The sequence below is a fragment of the Papio anubis genome, chromosome 14 (assembly GCF_008728515.1).
Source record: "Papio anubis isolate 15944 chromosome 14, Panubis1.0, whole genome shotgun sequence".
Classification (NCBI taxonomy): domain Eukaryota; kingdom Metazoa; phylum Chordata; class Mammalia; order Primates; family Cercopithecidae; genus Papio; species Papio anubis.
In genome coordinates this window covers 85,544,039-85,558,908 of record NC_044989.1, presented here as the reverse complement: position 1 = coordinate 85,558,908, position 14,870 = coordinate 85,544,039, and the positions used below count along the sequence as shown (strand labels likewise).

General features: G+C 40.9%; 1 protein-coding gene across 3 annotated transcripts in view; it reads right to left on the bottom strand.

Moving 5' to 3' along the window:
* Window positions 1-14,870, bottom strand: part of KCMF1 (potassium channel modulatory factor 1) — an 82,754-nt gene that overhangs the window by 37,932 nt on the left and 29,952 nt on the right. The window contains exon 2 of one of the 3 annotated variants that reach the window (XM_017947689.2): window positions 5,356-5,371. The exons of the other annotated variants lie outside the window; for them this stretch is intronic. Coding sequence (XP_017803178.1) covers window positions 5,356-5,371 — 16 coding nt within the window. The remainder of the gene's footprint in view (window positions 1-5,355; window positions 5,372-14,870) is intronic. 3 annotated transcript variants of the gene reach the window in all.

Genomic DNA, 14,870 nt, shown 5'->3' with positions numbered 1-14,870 from the left:
AAGGCCCATGCATCTCTCCAAGTGTGACTTTTTGAAAAAAGGGTATGTATCATATAGGCTGTATCATTTTGACACTGAGAACTGCCCAAAGAACAATACTATTAAATGATAGACAATCTCCAAGAAGAGACTCTGCATTTAAGCAGTTGAAAAATTGTGCAACCCTTAGAAGAGGATCTCAGATGAACACAAAACCAAGTAAAAAAGATGAACTAGGCTGGGCACAGTGGCTCATGCCTGTAATCTCAGCACTTTGGGAGGCTGAGGTGGGAGGATCACCTAAGGTCAGGAGTTCGAGACCAGCCTGGCCAACACTGTGAAACCCCGTCTCTACTAAAGATACAAAAATTAGCTGGGTGTAGGGGCGGGTGCCTGTAATCCCAGTTACTTGGGAGGCTGAGGCAGGAGAATTGCTTGAACCCGGGAGGTGGAGGTTGCAGTGAGCCAAAATTGTGCCAGTGTGCTCCAGCCTGGGTGAAAGAGTAAGACTCTGTCTCAAAAAAAAAAAAAAAAAAGACAAACTATAGTATAAAGTAACTCAATGAAAAGTACAAGTAACCAGAATTATTTTGCTTAAAGAAAACGGTCAAAGGATACTTCCAGATGTGAAACTGCTGGAGGAAGGAAATCTAAGACAAAGTTTATAATGCTTCATAAACTGGGAGCCTACGTCAGGAGTGGAGAGTTTTTTCATCTTCTACTTAAGAATCACAGAGGAAATACAAATCATCCCTTGCCAAAACAAAAAGAAACAAAAAGAAACTCTAGGATTTGTCTGTGTGTGTGTGTGTTTTTTTAAAAAGAGCTTTCCTTAGTTATTTTTAGAAATAGGAAGAGAGTAAAAAGGTCTATTAAACATACATATAACTCTATATATGCGTATTTTTAAAAACCTATGCCCTGTGTTTAAGGGACAGACTCAAGAGGAGAAATGGGGTATTGAGACCCGTTCAAACAGACTCTTCAAGAGTAAACCTATAGCTAAAGAGATTCCACAGCAGAGAAAGAGAAATGAAAAAGGGGGAGAGCATGATCCAGAAACAAGATCCAGAAGAAAGAGAACCAAGAAGCTCAGTAAGTAGGTTTTGCAATGTGTACTCCTCACACGGTAGTCTTATTTGAATGAACTATATGTTCATTCAGCATTTAAAACATTTAAAACAACCCTTTCTTACTGGAAATTGGCTTTTCTACTTTTTTTTTTCCAGGTGGAATTCTGCGAGTTCTGTGATACGTAACAACAAGGAGAATCCACCCATCCTTTCATTATTTATTATCTATTATATGCCAAGATACAGCAGTGAACAAAAATATTTGCTGAGGATACAACAGTGAGTAAAAATTCTTGCCACACAGAGTTCCCTCTAGTGGTTTAATAGCAAGTTCCTTCACTTTTAATTATGTACCTAATGACTTACATATATTACTTTGCCAATCTTCACAAAGTCATGAGGTAGGTGGAAAGTGATAAAACTTCTTTTGTGGCTATAGCTGATTTAAAGCTGGTTCAAATCTGCCCAACAAAGTGAATAGAAAAATGGGTGAAATATTGTATTTAAAGAGTTCTTTATGAACTTTGTGAAAGAGGGAAGATTAATTCATTTCTAAAAGTTTTCAGTATAGAGGAACTTGGTCCTCTCTGGAATAACTGATTGGTTTGCCTGATTTTAAAGAACTGATCTATACTCTTTCATTTGTTCGTAGAAATGCATCCCTGTTTTGAAAACAGAAACTTAGCAACAATGGACTTGCTCATGAGTGAGCTTAGGAACAGCCTTTCAGAGCCTCTTATCTGGAAATAGAGAAGCTTCTATATTACTCAATCTACTATTATACTCTGCCATGATTAGAGCTGTTTTCTGACTCATAAAATGAAGGAAGAGGAGGTGGATAAACAGTGCCTGGGACAATGTGGGAATTCAATAATATCTATTGAATGAATGAAGTAAATGAAAAGAAGGGGATGTTTTCCTAGGGTAATTAGATAAGAGCTCAAAAAGAGAGAAGGGAAAGGGGGAGGGGATTAATGTGTGTCTATAACAGACTTTTTTTTTTCGGAGATGGAGTCTCACTCTGTCGCCCAGGCTGGAGTGCAGTGGCGCTATCTTGGCTCACTGCAACCTCTATAACAGACTTCGTGATGTAAGAACTACTGAATAATGAAAGTAGAGGGGGGAAAAGAAGGCCCTGAACAAGTACTTGTTTTCTATAGGAGAAAAAAAAATTAAGTAGATAAAAATGCTATATCAAATACCTCCAGGAGTAAGCCACCAGGTGGCAACAACAGCCCAGGAGAACTAGGTTGCAAGTTTTAACAGGTGGTTAGTGGGGAACAGGTTTTGAAGAAATGAATCCTGTCAGCCATGGTTTTGTGATAAAAAGTTTACATGTAAAAACCAAAAATAACGCCAGGTGAGGTAGCTCATGTCTGTAATCTCAACACTTTGGGAGGCTGAGGCGGGAGGACTATACACACACACACACACACACACACACACACACACACACCCCCACCCACCCACCCCAGTATTTCCATATACATTTGCAATTCAGTTTAGTTGCTTTAAACAATGCACACTAGATAGAAACTGCTCTGTTTTGAAAATTCTGCAGACAGGTCTGTGGGAGCAAGGCAGAGAGAGCTTGGTTTAGGCTCCAACTTTTCCCAAAAAAGAGCTCTTTTAAGGGAAGGTGATGATTTTTAATCTGCTAAAGACTTAGTCACTTAACTGTTGATTCTTTTACAGATGGATAAACGGAGGCACACAGGCACTAAGTAATTTGCTCCAAAGGCAGAGTCATTAAGTGGCAAACCAGTGATTAAGGGTTGCCTACTGAAGCATATCGTTTGATAATAATCTTTTTTTCCCCAGAAGTAGATGCCTTCAGAACTGTATTTATTACGATATGGAGATATATATTTCATGTTTTGTTTATTGTTTTTCCCTTGACTTATTTTTTAAGAAGATTGTACCAATTACCTAACTTCTCTGGAATGAAATCCTGAAATTGAGGAATTACTCTTGAGGCAGGTGCTTATAGATATTTATTTTCAGAGATTTATCACCAAACAAAGCTCTACTTAAAGTCACTATTTTAAGTTCTTACTCTAATGTAGTGTTTTCTCAACTTTTTGAAAATTACAGATACAACTTACAGGCAATGCAAAAGACTGTGTACCACTGGGCATTGAAAACAGAGTCTAAGAGTTGTTTAGAAAGCCTTCCCATCATATACTTAGCTAATAATGTATGCACAGCAACAGGTGACCTCTAGCCTGAAAAGACACACTACACGTAAGAGAATAATGTCATTTCAAACAATGAAAGGGGGGAAACACATTTAATGTCTCCCCTCCCCCACCCCACTTGCTCTGTCGCCCAGGCTGGAGTACAGTGGCGGGATCTCGGCTCACTGCAACTTCTGCCTCCGGGGTCAAGTGATTCTCCTAGCTCAGCCTCCTGAGTAGCTGGGATTACAAGCGCATGCCACCATGCCTGGCTAATTTTTGTATTTTTAGTAGAGACGGGGTTTCACCATGCTGGCCAGGCTGGTCTGGAACTCCTGGCCTCGTGATCCGCCCACCTCGGCCTCCCAAAGTGCTGGGATTATAAGCATGAGCCACTGCACCCGGCCTAAACACTCTTATACTGACTTTCTGCAACTGTTTGAGGGAAAGGAGAACTGGAAATCCTTAATGTACCACAAGATGTATAAGGAGGGAGCAGAAAACATACTGTTTGCTAATTTTTTTTTAATGTTATCTAAACTAGAAATGTCTGCATATGTATTTGTGACAGACTCCCAGTCAAGTAAGGCACATGACAGCTCCTTATATTGAGGTAGGAAAAGATCTGCCCTGGATCTGTATTTTAAGACCATTTCTCATTGACTTTACATTACTATTTCTAACAACCAAAATTTTTGAGCACTTGTAATACCCACTTAGTGCTTAGAGCTTAAATGGGGAATAAGGATAAGTAAATAAGCATTTAAAACAGTACGAAGACTAAGGGATAGAGATCTACAGAAACACAGCCAAATATATAAAAATGATGAAAGATGATTTGTTATAGTTGTACAACAGACTCACCCTGACACAACTCTTCATACCAAGCAGTTCCTGAAGTCCTCTCTAAGACACTGAAATACAACTTCAGGTCCCTTTGTTCTAATGTGCTCTACATACAGAGCAGTTATTCTAAATCCAGTCTCAAAAACTCACCACAGACATGAATTAAGTCACTTTCCCCTGTTTTGCAGGCTAACCAATTTAAAATGTTAGCAAGTCCTCCAAAATCCTACCTTCAACTGTTAAATTACATTTCTTTATGTCTGCGCCAGTTTCTTCAGGGATTTTAAAATAAAGGGACCTCCAACAAACATCAAACTCTGGATAGGAGTAGGAATAATTAATACAAAGTATAGAGAATACCCTAGCCCTGGGGGAAAAGAGGTGTGGTTTATGTCTAGTTTAGGAGGCATGCAAGTCTGATTTTAGACATGTTTGGTTTGAGGTGATGAGACATGCAAGCTGAAAGGTAAACAGTTGGTTAGGATAAGCTGATCTTTGGGAGACTTTCTCTGAGAGAGGATGTCTAAGAGTGATATATGGTAGTATGGAAAAGAAAGAAAGAAGGGACTAAGCATAAAGATAAAATGAGGAAAATGGATAGTGCTTATACAGTTTGAAGTGAATCTCAAATAAACCAAGGTATACAAACACAGTATAATTACACAAAATGTAAAAGTTTTTTTTTTTTTTTTTGAGACAGTCTCGCTCTGTTGCCCAGCCTGGAGTGCAGTGGCGCGATCTCAGCTCACTGCAAGCTCTGCCTCCAGGGTTCACGCCATTCTCCTGCCTCAGCCTCCCGAGTAGCTGGGACTACAGGCGCCTGCCACCACGCCTGGCTAATTTTTTGTATTTTTTAGTAGAGACTAAAAAATTAGTTTCACTGTGTTACCCAGAATGGTCTCGATCTCCTGACCTTGTGATCCGCCCACCTCAGCCTCCCAAAGTGCTGGGATTACAGGTGTAAGCCACCGTGCCCAGCCAAAATTTAAAAGTTTTTAAACACTGGCTTTAATATTCATTTCTTCTTTCCTCCACTTACAATGTCTAGCCATGAGCCTGAACAGTATGACCCTAGCAGGGCACCATCCAGAAAATGCATTCATGTTAATAATGCACCAAGAATGACTGAAATGCAACACACAAAAAACAGTTCACTCATGTAAAAACAGTATGGCAATAACTCCAACTCAGAAAATTCAACAACACATTTTAAAAGCATGTAAACAAATATCAACTTTATCAGGATTTGAATCTTGCCTGTCTATAAAGAGATTGCTTACCTGATCTTTGCTTTCCCTGTCAATGAAAAAAAGAAAAAGCATCATCTCTCTACATTACAGGACCATCACAGGCCCATAAACATAATCCCTTTGCCCTTCCTCTACATTTCAAGAACATTTGAAGTAAAGTAGGTTGATGGTTGGTTAGTACTACCGTTTCTCAGCTCCAAGCCTGCTCTGCTGGGTCTAGGAAATGGGTCTCAACCAGGTGCCATGTTGCCCCCTAGGGGTCACTTAGCAATGCATGGAGACACTCTCAGTTATATTAGTGGGACAGGGAGGGTTACTGGCATCAATTTTGTAGAGGTTAGGAATATTACTAAACATCCTACAAAGCACAGGACAGCCCCCTGGCCCAAAATGTCTACGACGCCAAGGATGAGAAACCATGGCCTAGGAAGTGCTGACTCATTTATTCAGAATCCCTTAGCAGCTTGCTTCTGGTTTACACTGTGCCCATGAGAGGCTTCACAGGGAGAGAACAAAATGGGAAGAGGTCAGCATCCTTCTAGCAGCAGGGCTTCTTCCATCCAGAGCTCCAACACTAGCGTCTTCGGGCACTCTTATCACCAGCTAGTTGCATCCTGCTCAGAAGGCCAAATACCAACTGTGCCGAGATGTGCAGGTGAGACTTTGAACTCCTAAATTCTAGTTACTTGTTTTTCCTTTTTTGCAATGATGGTTTTGCATCTATACTGTCCAATAATAGCCATTAGCAATTAAAATGCCTTGTCAGGTGACAGGGCCTAGAAGCAGTGATACAACAAGTTTACCAACCAAGTACCAAGTAAGTCTAAATAGCATCCTCCACTAAGAGGAACCAGGGCTCCTCACAGAAATGAAGGATTCTATGGGCTGCGCAGGGCAAATACATGAGCCTGTAAATATATCCAGTTCTAAATGAATCATCTAGAAATGTCTGAGGAAGAACGACGGGGACATATCAAAAGTACACAGAAGAAACTTTAAAGGGGTTTCACCAGCCAAACCTGGGACAATTTGAGCATCAGGATAAATAATAAAAGTAACAGACTGGCCGGATACGGTGGCTCACGCCTGTAATCCAAGCACTTTGGGAAGTCGAGGTAGGCAGATCACAAGACCATCCTGGCCAACATGGTGAAACTCCATCTCCACTAAAAATATAAAAATTAGCTGGGCGTGGTGGTGTGCACCTGTAGTCCCAGCTACTCAGGAGGCTGAGGGAGAAGAACCACTTGAACCCAGGAAGTGGAGGTTGCAGTGAGCTGAGATTATGCCAATGCGCTCCAGCTTGATGATAGAGTAAGACTCCGTCTCAAAAAAAAAAAAAAAGTAATAGATTATAACTCACTGAATAGTACCGGAATCCACGACTCCATACTGATATAAAGGAATATATAAATCAGAAGGAGGAAACAGAAAAAAAAATCTTCCTTGTGGTAGACAGATTGACTAGAAATTACATTCCAACTTCTTACTTCACTGGTACTAGAAGTATGCTGTCCAATATGGTAGCCACTAGGCACATGTCATTATTTAAATGTAACCTACTAAAATTAAATAAAACTAAAAATTCAGTTCCTCAATTGCACTGGCCACATTTCAAGTGCTCATATGGCTAATGGCTGCTGCATTGGACAGTGGTGCGCTGGACAATGGCATTTAAGAGACTGAGCCATAATTTTGTGAAAATGATGTCTAGAACAGTCTTTTTTATTGAAGACAGTCTCATTCTGTCACCCAGGGTGGAGTACAGTGAGGCAACCTAGGCTCACTGCAGCCTCTGCCTCCCTGATTCAAGTGATTCTCATGCCTCAGCCACCCAAGTAGCTGGGGTTACAGGTGCACCACTACACCCAGCTAATTTTTGTATTTTTAGTAGAGATGGGGTTTCACTACGTTGGCCAGTATAGTCTTGAACTCCTGGCCTAAAGTGATCCCACCTCAGCCTCCCAAAGTGCTGGGATTACAGGGGTGAGTCACGGCACCTGATCTAGAACGGTCTTAAAGTAAGATCTCATTTTGTTGCTTTCTGAAACTCTTAAAATTTTGTAATGAAATTGAAATAAAAGACAATTTCACAAGGATAAAGAGAATAAAAGAAACAAGACGAATACAATTTTGGATGCTGAAAAGCAGAATTAGATAACTGAATTAGGAGATTGGAAAGAGCTGAATCCCCGTATCGGCAAAGGGGAAAGCTAAGAAACAAACCAATTTACCAAGCAAATTCAACAAAATGTCTGGGACTGGCAGCAACATTGCTGGAACCCTGGTTAGGGTGAAGAACTGCTGAAGGATAGAATATGGATAAAAGGTCTTTAAGAAGCAGTTAAATCTCTAAGTTGCTTCTTCAACATTATGCTGCACTTTAAGTGGAAAGTAGAAGTTTATTCATTAAAGAGGGTCTCTGACCCCTAGGAACTCAAGACATCATTGAAAACAGAGGGATTAAGTAAATCATTTCCAGAAACAGAAAAAAGAAAGAAGAGGAGGGGGGAAGACAGAAAAGGACAGAAATTAGAACACAGAAGAAAACTGGAACCCTACTCTAGAAGCTTCAATATCCTCAAAGTAAGAAAAACGGAAGGGAGGAAATAATCAACAGAGTAATTCAAGAAAACTTTCCAGAACAGAGAATAGGAGTTGCCAGGCTGAAAGGGCCCCTGTACAGCAATGCCCCACTGAAAAGGCATCTGTACAGCAATGCCCCACTTTCTTGGCACCAATTTTCTATATTAGTCCATTTTCATACTACTATAAAGAACTACTCGAGACTGGGTAATTTATGAAGGAGACAGGTTTAACTGACTCACAGTTCTGCAGGTTTAACAGGAAGCATGCATGACTGGGAGGCCTCAGGAAACTTACAATCATGGCAGAAGGTGAAAGGGAAGCAGACACCCACTTCACAATGGTGGAGCAGGAGAGAGACAGAGCTTGAAGGGGGAAGTGCCACACACTTTCAAACAACCAGACCTCATTATCTCGAGACCAGCAAGGGGGAAGTCCGCCCCCATGATTCAATCACCTTCCAATGACATATGGGGATTACAATTTGAGACGAGATTTGGGTGGGGATACAGAGCCAAACCATAACATATACATACAAAAGTACTGGGCATGGTGATTCACACTTACAATCCCAGTACTTTGGGAGGCCAAGGTGGGAAGACTGCTTGAGCCCGAGTTTGAGACCAACCAGGGTGATATAGTGAGACCTCCTATCTACAAAAAATTGCCAGCTATTTGAGAGACTGATTGGCGGAGGACTGCCTGAGCCTGGGAGGCAGAAGTTGCAGTGAGGTGAGATTTAGCCAGTGCACTTCAGCCTGGGAGACAAAGCAAGACCCTGTCTCAAAAAAAAGAAGTACACATCAATACTTGCAGTGCTTTCAGTCTTTCCAGTGAGTGGCTGAAACAGGCACACAACAGCATGAAAGCTGAGTGGCTTGATATGCATGTTTCCAGCTCAGGTCCAACAAAGCAATGCTCTGCCTTCTTGTTTCAGCTCTCATTTTGTAAACAAGTGTCGTTTTCATGGTCTGTTTAGTCCCATGTTTTCATCTTTTTGTGCTGTTTCTTGGTGGTTTCACTAATTTAAATGGCTCCCAAGTGTATTGCTGAAAAGCTGCCTAGTGTTCCTCACCACCACAAGGTTGACATGAGGCTTACAGAGAAAACACATGTATCAGGCATGAGTTATAGTGTTGCTGGCCTTCAGTTTAATGTTAATGAATCAACTATATATATTTTTATATATATTGTACTGTATTTTATATGTAATATATAATATATATTTTAGCAGAAATACACATAAAACAAGGTTATGTATTAATCCATCGATAAAAATGTTATAACCAGAGGCTCAGAGGAACCTCAACCTGAATTTCCTCTAGGAACAGAGGTTCAGTAATTGCTAACTTGGTGTTCATGTAAACTTTATAGAACACGACTAGCAGCTGGGTGCAGTGGCTCATGCCTGTAACCCCAGCACTTTGGGAGGCCGAGATGGGTGGAACACTTGAGGTCAGGAGTTCAAAACCAGCCTGGTCAACATGGTGAAACCCCGTCTCTACTAAAAATACAAAAAATTAGCCAGGCGTGGTGGCAGTGCCTGTAATCCCAGCTACTTGGGAGGCTGAGGCAGGAGAATTGCTTGAACCCGGGAGGGGGAGGTGGCAGTGAGATGATGCCATTGTACTCCAGCCTGGGCAACAAGAGACTCTGTCTCAAAACAACGACAACAACAACACAACTAGCACCTACAACAAAAATTAATTACACATATGTACATAAAATCATACAATATCATACATTTTCTTTGCAACCTGAGGACACAATGGTACCTGAGGCCCAGTACCCACATCTTATCTGAACTTGGCTGGTCTTGCCCAAGTGATGTTGAAGTTCCTGCTCTCCCCTCAAGGAAAAAGGTTCAGTTGATCTCATTTCACCCCATGAGAGTGTCCCACTCTGACCTATTCCTGGGACCTGGAAGTGGGCCAAGTGAAGAGCAGTCCTCTGACTACCCCTCTGCTGGAAATCCAAGCTGGTCCATACAATAATCCCGCTAAACGCTCCACATATGTTGGGTCCTGAGTTTCCAAAGTGCATTTGCGCCCTTGCCCAATGATTTCTTCAGACTCTTGGAAACTCAGGGAAGCTGAAGGTAGACTCTGTTCAGCTTTTCTTCTAAGGGCTTCCCCCTGATAGTGCAAACTGCTCTTTCCTCACATGGTGAGGCCTAGGCTTGCTATTCCATGTTTCGTAACTAAACAATATGTGGCTCAGATAGAAATGGATAGATTGGGAGTAAACCTGCACAGAAAGGGAAGAGGATTATCGAAACGAAGATCCAGTTAGTGGTTATGGACATGTGGACGAGATGTTCTATTTCTTTGTTTTTGAGACTGAGTTTTGCTCTTGTTGCCCAGCCTGGAGTGCAGTGGTGCCATCTCGACTCACCGCAACCTCTGGCTCCCAGGTTCAAGTGATTCTACTGCCTCAGCTTTCCTGAGTAGCTGGGATTACGGGCATGTGCCCAGCTAATTTTGTATTTTTAGTAGAGACGGGGTTTCTCCAGGTTGGTCAGCCTGGTCTCGAACTCCCGACCTCAGATGATCCACCTGCCTCAGCCTCCCTAAGTGCTGGGATTACAGGCGTGAGCTACTGCGCCTGGCTGAGATGTTCTATTTCTTAATATGAGTAGTGGATGTGTGGACGTTTGTTTTATTCTGTTTTTACTGGATACATACTTTTGTACACTCTTCTAAATGTTATGACACATTTCACACACATACATAAAAATTCCATTCTCAAAGAAAAGAACTGGTTGGCCATATGTCTTTAAAATGGCAAATATTATTTAGATTTTTTAAAAAGACATACACTTCTTAAAAGAAAATGAGAATATTTAGTGGGTAAGGCCTTTCTAAGCAAATATAGGGAAAGTGAAACTATAAACAGGGGAAAGTGGAACACCCTGTAAATTTGATCATAAATACATATAACACTTTAATATTGGCAAAAGGTTCCATAAACAAACTCAAATGACAACAAGTAGGGAGAAATATCGGTAACAAATATAACAATGGACTCCTAAACATTAAGAAAAAGACCAGTAGGAGGGGGGAAAAAAATAGAAAAATAGGAACTGGTATGTGCCCAGGCATTACTGAGGAGGAAGTATGTCATTCAAATACATGCTTGGTAAATAAAAGAAGTATGCCTAATTAACAATAACTTATTGCATATTTTCAAATAGCTGAGAGGATTTTGAATGCTCTTAACACAAATGAGTGATAAATGTTTGAGGTGACAGATATGCTAATTACCCAGATCTGGCCATTACACACTATATGTATTTACTGAAATATCACTATCGGCTGGGTGTGGTGGCTTATGCCTATAATCCCAGCACTTTGTGAGGCCAAGATGGGAGGACCATTAAGGCCAGGGATTGAGACTATCCTGGGAAACACAGTGAGAGCTTATCACTACTTTATAAAAAAATAAAAATAAAATAAAATAAAGCAAAATATCACCATGTACCCTAGAAATATGTGTAATTATCATGAGTCAATTAAAAATAAAAAATTTAGGCCAGGCACAGTGGCTCATGCCTGTAATCCCAGCACTTTGGGAGACTGAGGTGGGTGGATCATCTGAGGTCCGGAGTTCAAGACCATCCTGGCTAAAATGGTGAAACCCCCCCTACTAAAAATACAAAAAAATTAGCCAGGTGTGGTGGCAGGCACCTGTAATCCCACTTACTTGGCAGGCTGAGGCAGGAGAATGGCGTGAACCCAATGGGGGAGCTTGCAGTGAGCTGAGATCACACCTCTGCACTCCAGCTTGGGCGACAAAGCGAGACTCCGTCTCAAAAAAAATAAATAAAGAAAATAAAAAATAAAAAAGCAAAATATCACCATGTACCCTAGAAATATGTATAATTATCATGTCTCAATTAAAAATAAAAATTTAGGCCAGGTACGGTGGCTCATGCCTATAATCCCAGCACTTTGGGAGGCTGAGGCAGGTGGATCATCTGAGTTCAGGGAGTTCAAGACTAGCCTGGCCAAAACGTGGTGGAACCCTGTCTCTACTAAAAATACAGAAATTAGCTGGGCGCAGTGGCAGGTGCCAGTAATCCCAGCTACTTGGGAGACTGAGGCAGGAGAATCACTTGAACTCGGGAGGCGGAGGTTGGAGTGAGCTGAATCCCAGCTACTCGAGAGGCTGAGGCAGGAGAACTGCTTGAACCTGGGAGGCGGAGGTTGCAATGAGCTGAGATTGTGCCATTGCACTCCAGCCTGGGCGACAAGAGTGAAACTCCAGCTCAAAAATAAATAAATCAATAAATAGGCCTACAGTCCTCCAAAATTTTCAATGCCATTCATAAAAAGGCCTAGTTCAAGCAAGACTCACGAAAATCCCAAGATAGAAGATTGAGGCATGACCGGTAATATAAAAGATAGGTAAACAATCCTGTGAATCACAACTGGCTTCATTCTCAGTTAAGACAGACCCTGTGCCCACCACCTGCCCCCCTCCAAAAAATTCAGTTGTTCTCATGCTCTGCAAGAGTTCTAGCTTAGGCACCACCCACAGGTAAGAATATACTGTAGTCCTCCCAATCCAAAGTTTTGTTTTCTTCGTGTTGTTGTTGTTTTTCTTTTGAGACGGAGTCTTGCTCTGTTGCCCAGGCAGGAGTGCAGTGGCGTGATCCCAACTCACTGTAAACTCCACCTCCCTGGTTCACGCTATTCTCCTGCCTCAGCCTCCCGAGTAGCTGGGACTACAGGCACCCACCACCACACCCGGTAATTTTTGGTACTTTTAGTAGAGATGAGTTTTCACCATGTTAACCAGGATAGTCTTAATGTTCTGACCTCGTGATCTGCCCACCTCGGCCTCCCAAAGTGCTGGGATTACAGGCGTGAGCAACCGTGTCCGGCCCCAAAGTTTTGCTTTCTGAGGTTTCAGTTATCCGTGGTCAACAACGGTCTGAAAATATTAAATGGAAAATTCCGGAGACAAACAATTCATAAGTTTTAAACTACATGCTGTTTTGAATAGTGTGATGAAATCGTGCACTGTCCCACTCGGGAGGTGAATAATCCCTTTGCTTGGCGTATCTGTGCTATATACCTGCCCAGCAGTCACTTAGTAGCTGGTTATCAGATGAAAAACAGGATACACAGGGTTCAGTACTATCCACAGGTTCAGGCACCCACTGGGTGGTCTTGGAAAAATGTCCCCCTCAGATAAAGGGTGACTACTGTAAGGCAGAATCAGGGCCTTTACCCTACGCTAACCCTTTTTAGCTTCCTTACACAATTACATGCTTGCTATATCTTCCTTCATCTGCCCAGTTATCTTGGGCCTGTAAGGTCCTGTACTTAACCCTATTTTATACATGTTTTTATTAGTGACTTAGAAAATGACAGTAGGCCGGGTGTGGTAGCTCATGCTTGTAATCCTAGGCAGGAGGATTCCTTCAGCCCAGGAATTTGAGACCCACCTGGGCAACATAGGGAGGCCCTGTCTCTATTTAAAACAAACAAAAAAATTAAAAAGAAAAAGAAAAGAAAATGACAGCAAACATTTATAAGCTTGTGCATAAAACAAACAGTTAAAATGCTGGATGACAGAACAGAGATTGAAGCGAGGCAAATGCGTATGTAAAACAAGATGAATTTTAAAAGGACTTCGTACAAAGTTTTGCCTTTGGATAAAACAACAATTCATGCGATAAGAAATCCTGGAATAATTAAGCAAAAGCTTAGCTTCAATATTAGCTCAGGATGAGATACAGTTGCTAAAAATGCCAGCAAATAAACAAGCAAGCTTAGGTTGCATTAATAGCCATACAAGATTCATAACTGTGATATATCTACAACATTTTACTCTTGCCAGACCATATGTGAAAAACTACATTCAGTTCTGTGTGTCTTGTTTTAAAATGGGAAACCAGTACAGTAGTATATATAGTTATATAGTTAGTATATATAGTATATAGACAGAATGGCAAAGTATCTAGAAACTACACCAAGATAAATTACTAAAGGACAAAATGGGCTGTTTAGCAAAAGAGCTGGGAACAGGCAATGCTGAGGGGATGCCACAGCTCCATACAGAGCTATCACAAAGAGGCAGTACACTCAGTTCTCTGTAGTTACTAAGGTCAAAACCAGAAGACAATAAATGCAACCTGGTATCCTGGATCACACACAGAAAAGGAATATAAGTAAAAAAAAAAAAAAAAAAAAAAAAAAGTAAAACCCCAATACAGTCAGGAGCTTTATTAGTAATAATGTACCAGTGTTAGTTTCTTAGTTTTGACAAATGTACCAAGGTAATGCAAAATATCAACATTAGGAAAAACTAGGTAAGGAGTATATGGGAAGTCTCTATACTACCTTTGCAACTTATCTGTGAATCAAAAATTATCCCAAAATAACAGCTTATTTTTAAAAAGTAAGCTAACAAGGAGGCAGGTGGTTCAAAGGATGATTCTCTGATGGTACAATGAATGCTCTGTCAATGCATGCGTTATGGTCAGAGTTTAAAATGCAAACTGAAACATGCTTTTGAAAGGGTTTCTGCATATTTCATAGGACACTGGTACCATCTAAACTGGAGGTTAAATGAGTTTAGTAGGGCCATTAATATTTATACTGGAGCCTGAAAACCAGAATGTAAAGAACAAAGCTAACTGAAGTAGATCCATCAATACTAGAAAAGTAACAATTTTGTATTTGCACTAATGTTATTAATACAATCAATTCTTCTACTTGTTTTGAGGAGGATGCCAAAGCCTACCATGATTAGGTCAATGAAGGACTGCATATTTGATGGTGGTCCCACAAGTTTATTATATGATATTTTTACTGATACCCTTTCTATGTTTAGATATGTTTAAAACCACAAACACCATTGTGTTATAATTCCCTACAGTATTGAGTACAGCAACATATTATGCAGGTTTCTAGCTTAGATAAACAATAAGCTATCCACATAGCCTAGAT